This window comes from Molossus molossus, unplaced genomic scaffold, assembly GCF_014108415.1.
Source record: "Molossus molossus isolate mMolMol1 unplaced genomic scaffold, mMolMol1.p scaffold_m16_p_11, whole genome shotgun sequence".
Lineage (NCBI taxonomy): Eukaryota > Metazoa > Chordata > Mammalia > Chiroptera > Molossidae > Molossus > Molossus molossus.
In genome coordinates, this window is record NW_023425346.1 from 95,197,212 (window position 1) to 95,208,700 (window position 11,489).

At 37.9% G+C, this 11,489-nt stretch overlaps 1 protein-coding gene across 1 annotated transcript; it reads right to left on the reverse strand.

The window, feature by feature from the left end:
* Nucleotides 1-4,034: 4,034 nt before the first annotated feature.
* On the reverse strand, nt 4,035-9,213 carry SCG2 (secretogranin II). The gene is made up of 2 exons (XM_036254384.1): nt 9,154-9,213; nt 4,035-6,304 (listed from the first exon to the last, which is right to left on the reverse strand). The coding sequence occupies exon 2, from the start codon at nt 6,288-6,290 to the stop codon at nt 4,419-4,421; it is 1,872 nt and encodes a 623-aa protein (XP_036110277.1). The 5' UTR covers nt 6,291-6,304; nt 9,154-9,213; the 3' UTR covers nt 4,035-4,418.
* Between the last annotated feature and the right edge of the window lie 2,276 nt (nt 9,214-11,489).

Here is an 11,489-nt window from a genome sequence, read left to right on the forward strand (position 1 = left end):
GGGGGACAGACAGAGGTGGGGGGCATAGTGAGGTTAAATGGTGATGGAAGGAGACTAGACTTGGGGTGGTGAACACACAATACAGGTACAGATGATGTGTTGTGGAATTAGGCACCTGAAACCTGTATACTTTGTTAACCAGTGTCACCCCAATAAATTCATTAAAAGGGGAAAAAAGAAACATGAGAGACCCAAAAGAGTTAAGAATGTTTACAAAGGACTGACAAACATAAAATTAAACTTGACAAGGTAGATGGTGAAAATATAGAGAATGAGCCCTGGCCTGTTTGGCTCAGCGGTTAGAGCGTCGGCCTGTGGTCCAGAGAGACCCGGGTTCGGTCCCCGCTAAGGGCATGTACCTCGGTTGCAATTTGTCCCCGGCCCTGGTTGGGTCATGCAGGTGACAGCCACTCGATGTGTCCCTTTCACGTCGATGTTTCTCTCTCTCTCTCCCATTCAAGCTGAACAAAAAAATGGAAAAATGTCCTCGGATGAGGATTGAAAAACAAAAAAGAAAATATAGAGAATGAGAGAGAGAGCAACGATGATAGGATCCATGGGTGGATGACGCTTTGGTGGGTGTGAGGATTATTGAAACAAAGGCACTAGAGGAAGTACCCTGGAAATATAGAAGGTAGTTGTGAGAGGGAAATGTGTAGCATTTAGATTTAGGATAGGTTGCACTTATTAGTAATGAAAAGATCAAGGGCATAACTATGCAAGTGAATAGCTGATGGGGGATATTGAAAAGGTCATTTTCATGGAATTTGAATTGACAAGTATGAGACAGAAGCAGTGTTAGGAAAAGAGACTGTGAGCGGGAGCTATTGTATTTTGTGTGTTTGTGTGTTTTTCTTTATTTGTTTTAGAGCGAGAGGAAAGGAGAGGGAGAGAGAGATAGAAACATCAATGAGAAAGAACATTGATTGGCCACCTCCTGCATGCCCCCCAACTAGGGATCAGGCCTACCACCTGGGCATGTGCCTTGGCTGGGAATTGAACCGGTGATCTCTTAGGGCATGCGTTGACATTCAACCACTGAGCCACACCAGCCAGAGAGGAGCTACTCTTTTTAATGTGTGAGGGGAAGCAACCCAGGGCCATAGATAACTGTGAGAGTGAGGGGTAATGGATGGGTACTGAGTGAAGGCACGAGATTCAAAGTGTACACCTTAAATTTTCATAGTGTTACATGTTGAATATATTTCAGTTTTTTAAAATGACAATTATTGCAGCTGTTCTGCATGTCCAACATTTTGGCTTGACCTTTACTTGGATTTCATGAACCTCTATGTATGTTTTTGGTACATCTCAATTGACTTGTTTTTTTTGTTGTTGTTGTTGTTGTTGTTTTCATTTGCATCTAAGATTATCCTCAGTAATAATAAAGCTGTGTATTAACATACTACCTCCCCTCAAAAAAAAAAAAAAAAGTTGAAAGAAAAAATGTCCCATAAGCAGTAAAAAGGAGCAAGGAAGAGAGTTTTCAGGGGAAGGAGCATCTTAAGCTGAGAGATGGGTTTCCTCAGAGCAAGAAGATCAAGATGTTCACAGAAGAGGGTGAGGATGCAGGGGATTTTGCTGATGAATGACCATGAGTAGTAAAGGGCATAATGAACAATGTTATAAAATACAGGAAAGAGTAGAAACTGGGGCTGGAAAAGGTGGTAACGTTTAGGGGGGCTTTGAGTATGGGGAATGAGGGATGACTTGGAAGCCTTGTTATAAAGGGCACAGTTGGTTTAGTCCTAATTGTCCCCAAGGCAAGTAAGGAGGGGAGGCTGTGGGTACTGAGGGGAGGCAAGGCTGCGTAGGTGAGGATCTTGCCAAGGTCATGGAGTGAGAGGCTTTTATCTGACTCCTTCTGATAAAAGCATGGAGTCTTAGAAGGGATACAATCTTGGTATACAGGCAGTTTCTCTCTCTTTCCTTTGGTAGCCTGCGGAGGGCACCTTCTTGGAGGGCCCAAGCTACTCCATGAATTCTGCTGAAAGAGACTTCTGGGCAGAAAAAGGGGCATTGTTTCCCTAATTCCAGCTAATTTGTCTTCCACATCCTTGAATGGTCCTGAGAGCTTTATGTCTTATGCTAGTGAGCCATGTACTTATGGAAGAAAATATTTGATCAGAAATAAATAAGTCTGATGATTCAATAGCTACAGATACAGTGCTACTCAAAAAGGCAAAGATGCTTGCTGACTACTGTCTGAAATAAGTCAGGAAGAGAATATATATCCCGAATTAAATATCTTCCCTGCTGCCAATCCTGAGGCCTGAAATGTCATTGTTAGAGAATCATGGAATTTCAAGTCTAACTGAGACTTTAAGAAAAAGGCATCACTTTGTGTTGTAGCAGAATGAGTGCAAGGTTTGGCATCTCCCTGATCTGTGTATAAATCCCAGCCTGGACCCTCATAGACTGTGTTGTATCTGTCACTTGCTCCCACTCCCTAACCTGCCAGGGGGGCAAGTTTCTGTTGGGTGGAGAAGTGCCAAGTCCTCATGTCTGCTAAGGGTTTTCAAGGAAGTAGTCACACGGTGGTTTAGTATACCAGGAGTGCCACTGCATGAAACAATATTGAAGAGAATATACATGGGCAGAAGGCAAATGTGGACATCTTCAAAGCATGGAATATAAATATGTCTCTAAATTTAAGTTTCACAAATATCCTGCCTCTCAATTCACACTACCGCCTTGTGGGGTAGTAATTCTCCACCATGAAAGTATTTGAGTAAAGACCACCTACTAGAAACAACGCAGAGATAAATCACCTTTAGGGTCTCTTCTACTTACAGATCATTGGATTCATAAAATTGCATAATAATTGCACAGAAAAGAGTCAGGGTGAAATTATGAAGCAGGAAAACCTACATTCAGTGTTTTCCCTCAAGGCATTCAAGGACCGTCTCCCCTCCCCCGGAGACACACACGCACACACTCGCGCACATGTGCCTTCACTTGGAAGTGGCCCACACTGAAACTTCATGAGCTTCTCACCATCCCACCTCCCAAACCCCAAATCTCAGGGGAAAGGGCACTTCTCAGAGAGTCAGTGTAGTGAAGTGGTTAAGAATGCAGGCTTCAGCAACTTACATGGGGGGTGACGTTGGGAAAGTTATATACCCCTTCTGAGTTTTGTTTTTCCTGATGTAAAAGAGAGATAAAAGACCCTTGGAAGTGGTATTGTAGAGACCAAAGGAAGTAAAGTCTTTAGTATAGTGCCTGGTGCACAATAAGCTTTCAGTAAATAGTGACAATGTTTTATTGCCTTTTTTTTTAGTGACCATTGTCATTTTATTGCTCTCTATATTTTCTTGCTCCTGATGTTGTTGATTTCCTGTTGATATGTTAGGATGCTAATATCATCCCCCCTCTCTGAAGTGATGCAAATAGTAACAATTACGTACTGCCTGCCCCATTCAGGATCCTCTCTAGCACTAGGGCAAGAGAGAGGGCAGCTGGTGCATTCGCTTAGCTGACAGTCAGTTTGGGGACCTTTTAACCCCTCTTGAGTCATACAAAAGAGGCAGAAGCTTTGTATGCTGGAGATCAAGGTGACCAGGGACAGAGTAGATAGCTTCCAAGTCTGTAGTCATTTCTGATTGTCCTGTACACAGCTCTCTTTTTTCAGTGTTGGTTGTATGAATGGAGGATCTAAATTTTTTATGTATTTAAATCAAGAGCAAAAGGTAAGACCAGGACAACAAAAGGCTTATTCCATAAGGTATGTATGTGAAAAAAACCTTAGGCAAGCATTAGGTAGTGGGCTGTTAGAGAATGTTGCCTTCAATAAGCAAATCTCATGGTCACATATGTACAATTCATGATTTCTTACCTGGGCTGGCTGTGGAAGGTGATGATTTTCTCTTCTGACTCCAAACTGCTTCTCCATGGTCATTGTCTCTGGTTTTCCAGAATGAAGAGTCCACAGTTGTCCAGAAATAACATTTATTAATCAAAAATAAAGCACACATTGAAAAGACCTTGTAAATAAAACTATATATTTATAATGCTTTATTTTTTTTTTGCTTCAGTACTCCACAAAACACTACAGACAATACCAAAATAATTCAATAAATATTAAAAACTTTCAAGATTATAAGACACTCTTTATCATATGTGAGCATCCACAATGCCACAACCATTAGATACACTATTAAATACTATCGTAGATATCTTTCTTAAATAAGGGATATAATTACTTTTTTATCCAGAAGTCATCACATTTACACATATCAATACACAAGAAAACAAACCAGAGTGAGTGAAGCAGACACCCCAGTGAAATGGAGACACCTGCCTGTGCATCAGTTAAAGATATTACAGTGTTAACAGGATAGAAGTCAACACACAAAAGGGAAATGTTTGGGTTTTCTTGGGGTAGGAGGAGTAAAAGTGGGGCATTTAATGAAAGCCTCTTACATATTTTCCATTGCTCTCTTAGTAATATGCTCCCTTCCCTTTTCTGCCTTTTCTTGGTTGAGGTATTCCAGCACTTTCATTAACAATTCTTCATCCAAGTACTGTCTGTTTGGGGCATTCTCATTCTTCAGGGGCCCCATGGGGAGCCGTTTGCTCAGTGAGGCCGAGGCTGAGGCTGGTTTGTCAGTCTCCTGAGAGCTTCCTTGATTCAAGTGTTCTTTGATGGTTTGCTGGATTTGGTCCTCTTCCTGTAGGTCATCTTCAGATGAGACTGGATTGGGAGCTCGCTTCATCTGGTTTGAATTCATGATTTCAGGATATTTAACTAGCATCCTAGCCAAGTACTCTCCTAATTCTTGATCCTTGTCATTCAGGTTTTCATATGCCATTTGTCTGTTTTCAACATCTGGCATCCAGACACCTTTGGACAGCTGGTTTGCTCTCGATCTTCCAGGGCCATAGGAGAGTCTCGGCAGAACCTTCTCTCTGTTAGACTGACCAGGATAATATGGAGGCTTTTGATCTGAAGCACTTTCCATCCCTAAAAGATTTAAAATGTCCTCAACACTGAGCCCATCTGGTAGGGCCTCTGTCACAGCACGACCAGGTATCTTGGGGTAGCCATTCTTGGAGAGCATCTTATTTGGGAACATCTCTGGACGGTCTAAGTCCACCTCTGAGATGTCATCTAGGTCAACAGGAAGTTCAAGTTCCTGCTCTGGTTCCACTGATCCATTTGGTTTCTCTCCTGTTCTGAGCATGTCAATTAAGTCTTCAGGGGGTATCTGCAAATTCCTTGAAATTTCAATCAGCTGATAAATAGACTGAGAATCAAGTGGTTTCTCAAAAAGCCTGGTTGCTCTTTCTCCATTTTGCCCATTCTGCAACTTCCCATTCCCTGCAGCACTCACTAACCTTTTCAGATAGGCAATTACTTTGGAGACATCATCCGACAGTTGGTCTTTACTCTCTTTCCGGAGATCTTCATCCTGGAGGCCCGGCTGCCCTGAACGCTTCATTTCATTATTGGTTTGTTCGTTTTTTTCCATATTCTCTTTGCTGTCTCTTACCTCTTCCTGAGTTTGACTCTCTATTTTTTCCTCTACTGGGTTCCAATCTTCTCCCCCAACCACATCCTCATAGGCAATGTTATTGGCTTTATAGATATCATCTTCATCATCTGCGTAAAGTTTTTGCTCCTCGTCAGCCCTCTCGCGCTTCTGGTTGTTTGGTCCGGTCAGTTTTCCCAGCTCCTGGAACACAGATTCCAGTGTAGCAAGACTTTGAGGGGTATATTGTTCCTCCACAATTTCATTTGTGCGCTTAAAGGGGTTGTCCCTGGAGCTCTCTTCATACAGAGGAGGGAATCGCATGTGCTTGAGCTTTCTCTCTGGCCACTGTTGAGTCTCATAATCATCAGGCATGTCAATTGGAAAGTTCTTCTCAGAATTCAAGGCATAGGGCTTGTTTTCATTTGGTGCAGACTGAGGCTCATTCTCAGCCTGTCTCAAAGCTTCAAGGATTATTTTCATCCATTCATCTTCACTCAGGGAATCCTTTGAACTTTCTGGCAAGTGACTTTCATCACCATTTTCTTTTTGTTGAAGGGGAGCAGAGACACCTTGGTAGGGATTATAGTCTGGGCTGCTTTCTTCTTTGTGAGCTTGCTGTCGGAGCTTTTCTATGTATTCCAAAGCCCTGATCATTTCAGGGCTGGGGAACCTTTGGGCATTTTCCAATCTGAGGTCTGGTTCTTTCTGAAGCAGCTGGTTTCGTTGAAATGAAGCTGCTTCAGCTCCAGAGATGAGGAAAATTAAAGGGATGAGAGACAGGGCTGTTCCAAGCCAGTGAGTCTGAGCTTCTGCCATGTTCAAAAGATTTCCTTAAAAATGGAAAACATGAGTAAACACAAATGAGGCAGACTAGAAGACAATATAGCAAAAGATATAATCAACCACTGAGGGAAAAAAACATAGTAGAGATTACTTCACACTAAATTTAGGATGACTGTTTTTCCATAAATATGTTCTCCATGATCCTCACAAGCTAACCACAGGAACCTAGCAAAATTGTTGCCCATTTCATCAAATTTTATTTTTTTAATTACAAAACAGAAGTCTCCTTTTAGTGTGCATTTTTCTTTTTAATAAAAACTTTCCAAAATAGGTTTTTGGTTTTCTTGTATAACATTCCTTTTGAAATCACTGGTGAAAAGATTAGTTGGCTTAACTTAAAACATGCATGTACACATATGCACACACAAAATAATTTCCTTAAGGTTGTATCAAAAAACATGTGGTTTAGTTCCTAACTTATCTACTTAATCGTGTTGTAAAAATGTAGTGGCAATTATATTATTACATATGATAAATTGATACAGCATGTTAATGCCAATCATACTGAATTACCTAGTGGATGAGTCCCACTAATGTACATTTCTCAGAAATAACTTATTCTTACTCTGCCTCCAAATCCAACTATCAATTTTGGAAGGTGTATAACTTAATTAACTCCACAACATATATTTTCTCAGGTCCGAGCTAGTAAGCTAACCCAATGAAGTTTCTTTTTGTGTAAACATATTAAAATAATAAATTAAACTGTTTTAAAGTATCTGTGCTCCACATTTCTTCTAATAATTTTAGTGTCACTGTCTTGCAAAATGTAATCATGGTTATATTTTTTATCAGCCCTCAAGAGTGTATAGTAAATAATAACATTACAGAGAGAAGATAAGTTTACTTAACCAATCTATTTCTGAACTTGTGACTGTTCAGATTCAGCTTGATTTATGTCTGTGTCTATTTTGGTCCAGACCTGTGAAGTCTTAAATGACTCATACTGTTAAAATGTCTTAAAACAACCACTATGTAACTCTCAATTTAGATATACACAAATGATGTGTTGAAGTGTTCCTACTTAAAAATCTTCATTCATTTTTTTCTCCACTGCCTTATTATCTCACATATGAATTAACAAAAACATCAGTTCTTATATGTTTTACATTTGGCATTGCTAACACTGAAAAACTATTGTAATACTTGCTACTTTGTTGCAAACAAAATAAATGTAAAGGAAGTTTATTCATAATATCTTATCTGGATCATGGTTTTGTAATATATAAGTGGGTACAATGTTCTGTTAGCTTAGATATCAATTGTAGAAAATATCATTGTTTACTAAATCATTGGTATTTGAGTAATTTTTAAAGCCTCAGAAAGGTTGTAGTTATAAAAATTTCTTAATACTGATGCATATATTTATTTAAATAATTTTCATTAATGAGGCTACTTAATTTGCTGAAAAAAAATCTCTAAAAGCATGTCAGAAAAAACTTCTAAAATACTATAAATCTTACTTACTCAAAGAAATTTTATTCATAAATTCTTAGGTCTAAATAAAAATTCCTTATACATTGTTCTTCATATTACTTCAGGATTAATTTAGCTTTGGTAATCTATTTTTGACACTATCATTTGAAATGGTAATTTTAAGAACCTTAGTAAACTCATTTTCTTTTCAACCATTATTCTGAAGTATTCTTAACATATGAATTATGTGCTTGTCTTTAAAATCATTGTCTTATAGGTGGGCTTTACTGTGGAGTTGGGGCAGAATACTCAATGCAGGTATTTAAACCACTAACGATCTCTACCCTTTGGTCATTTATAAGGTTTAGTATGGATGACATAGTTATTGCCTTTGAGTAAGAATCAAGGGATTTCTTTCTCAAGTAGCAGCTCTTCTAAGTAACAAAGATGGTTTCAACAGTTCTAATATTCTTTAAAGGGTTTGAACTAAAACCTCATAAGTTAACAGGTCTTTTCTGTTGAAATTTGACTGGAATATGAACAAATACAGGTGGATATATCTAATTCAAGCAATACAACCAGTTAGAATACAGGAAAAATAACATTTGGCCCATTCAAATATTTAGCAAAATATTGTACAACCTTTTTCAATCAAAGCATAATAATTATAGTTTATACAGTTATGGGTATTTCCCTCATGTATTCAAAATGATCATCTCTCTGTAATTTGTGGTCATATCCAACCTATAACCCAAGATAATATTTCACTCTGAATAAAGGAAGAAGCCTGTGTTCGAGATCATTCTAGTTTTACTTTCCTGGGACTGAAATTAGAAAATCTTAATGTAAGCCCTTTCAGAATTATACCAATTCAGAAAATAATTTTATACAGTTAATTTTGAGGTCTTGCAAGGTAAATGTCAAAGGAAAATATAGTTCCAAAATTGGTTGCTAAGATATTTGACTAATGGGTTTAACAGCCTTTGAATTATTGACAACCTACTGTTAAAAATAATAAACATATAAATTATATCTCTGGTCTTGTATCTGATTCTTGGGGGGGGCAAAAAATTAAGGAAAGAAGCAAAATATCGAGCATAGTTAACTTTACATTAATATGTATATTGATCCTAAAATTCTTAACTTTTTCACTCTTGTTATAACTAAATTACATTATACTTAATTACTATCCAACAGCAAGTGGTATAAATCATAGATTCAATCACATATATACACATCACAGATTCAATCACATATATACACATACAATGTCCTTACATTGCCTGATGAGCAGCAGGTTGCTATTCAGCTATTCTATAGATATAAGCTTGTTAAACAATATTTTCTTCTCAGCTAGAAATTAAGGGAAGAACAAACAATTTAGAATTTTTTAGTAAATCGAACAGAAAAGCAGCCTTACCTCTTTTTTAAAAGGCAGAGAAGGTCCACAGCATGTTCCTCGGAGTCCGCCTGGTGAGCTGGTCGGGCCGTTTCAGCACCCGGACAGCTCCTCGGCTTATAGGGAGCCGCCGCGCCTGACTCCGCACTGCCACACTGACGTCACCCTGTCAAGCCACAAACCCGAGCACAAGCGAGCTTTTTTCAAAGAACCCAGAGAAAATAATCACTTTATATATTTTTTAAAAATGCTGCATGCTTACGCCACCTGTCTTTTTGTGGCAAAAATTGCAGTTGTCTTCTTTCCTTTTATCAAAATCTTTGAAGCTTGATATAAAATGCTCTGCACAATTTCCCTTAGGAAGAAAGAATTCTGCCAGGCAGACATGGCTAATTGCAATAAAATCTCATCTATGTCCCAAAGTCTTGTGATAAGATTTGCTGTTTTTCTTGTCATCATTATAAGAAAATTTTACAGACAAGGTTGTTTTCTTCTTTATTGACCACAAAGAAATTATATTACCATGTCATGGTATACTCTGAGAGGAACGAAGGGCACACTATAGATATGAAAAGTTTTATTTCATATCACGATCACAAGCAGCATTGCTTTTAAATGTGTATTTATTTGAGTAAAAAAGAAAAAGTTTCTCTTTTTTTAAATGAGAGTACACTTTAAGGCTCTAATGATTTGGAATTTTGCTTTGGAGTTTCGATAAAATTTTAAAGTGGGCATTCCTAAGGTTTCAAGTATAGCAGCAGATAATTCTATATGAATGTGGTGTAATATGTTATAATATCTCAAAAAAGAAAGCTCAAAAATTGAGTGTTAATGAAAATATTTCCATTAAGAAACAAAAACAAATTATTTCAGTTACCAAAAAAAATGTGACATGTAATTAAAATTCATTTGCAGTTGGGAGGAAGTTGGGATATAAATATTTTCCTTCTGTTGCATCTGATGAATTGAATACCTTCCAAAAATATGACCAATACAGGGAATAATATAGTAGTTAACTCTCAACCTCTCAGATTTTTTTCTTTTTCTTTTTTTTTTTTTTTATCCTCACCTGAGGACATTTTTTCATTTTTTATTCAGATAGAGTGGGAGGAAGAGAGAGAGAGAAACATCAATGTGAAAGGGACACATCGAGTGGCTGCCTCCAGCATGACCCAACCAGGGCAAGGGACAAACTGCAACTGAGGTGCGTGCCCTTAGCGGGAACTGAACCCTGGTCTCTCTGGACCGCAGGCCAGTGCTCTAACCGCTGTGCCAAACTGGCCAGGGCAACCTCTCAGGTTTTAAATTCATGAGCACTGCTGTGCTGATTCTATATATTAATAATTTATATAAGTATAAATTTAACTTTATTTTATTAAAGATACGAGTTTCTAAAAACTATATTATTTAAAATATATTTTAAGTATGCGAAGGAATCTTGTCATTTAAGAAGTCCTTTTATATCTCTATTAATGAATCACCAGCCACTAATTTATCCTTTCAATAAGTTACAATGACTACTAAGTGGCAGATACAAAGATGAATGATATATAAAGATATGTAATGATACACATATGTGACAAATATTTATATATATATTGCTTTTGAGGATGCTTTAGTTTAATGAAGAGGACAGACAAATATTATTTTGATGTAAATTGGAAAGCACTAAGAAAAGGTTAGCCAGCAGTGTTTGGGAAACATTGTGGAGGGCCACTCGATTCAATCTAGAAATTTAGGGGGTAAAAGTTGGGGGTCATGGGGGAAGTCTCCTGGAAAAAGTAGCTTGAACTGAAATTTTTCATTATCAGGTTTTATTAAAGTGATATCTAACTATGCTAGATAAACTACAGTACTCAAACTCCTCAAGGAAATAAAAATAGTTTAAAACCTTAGGAAAAAAAAAATACTGGGAAGAGTAACCCTGGATTCTCTCTTTACTCTCCTGATGAAGATATTTTATTTCCCTAAATGTTTAAGAGACCGTCTGTGGGTTGACATAGAACTCATATAAGCTCAGACTGGAGTCCTATGGCCAATTCACCCTATACTCTCATATTTCATAACAGGTTTTTAGAGCCTGGTCAAGTTCTAGGTTGAAGAGAGCTGAGAAAACCCATTTCTAAGCATCATCTCAATGATACCAGTTCATTTGCTGATATTTCATTAGCTCTACATACATAACATTTTCTGAAATTTTTACAAAGGCCATGGTGAGTTTGATTTAATTTGTTTTTTAGTAGTTTTGTGTGGCCAGTTGAGCTAACCAGCATTAACTCAGCCTCAGAAAATTCCACAAGGTTACTCTTAAAGGGCTGAGTTGGTTCAGCATAGGTCTCAACAGCTCTCAAGAAAGT

What these genes read in the sequence shown, in the direction of transcription:
- SCG2 (XM_036254384.1), bottom strand. Translation starts at nt 6,290, where the DNA reads ATGGCAGAAGCTCAGACTCACTGGCTTGGAACAGCCCTGTCTCTCATC.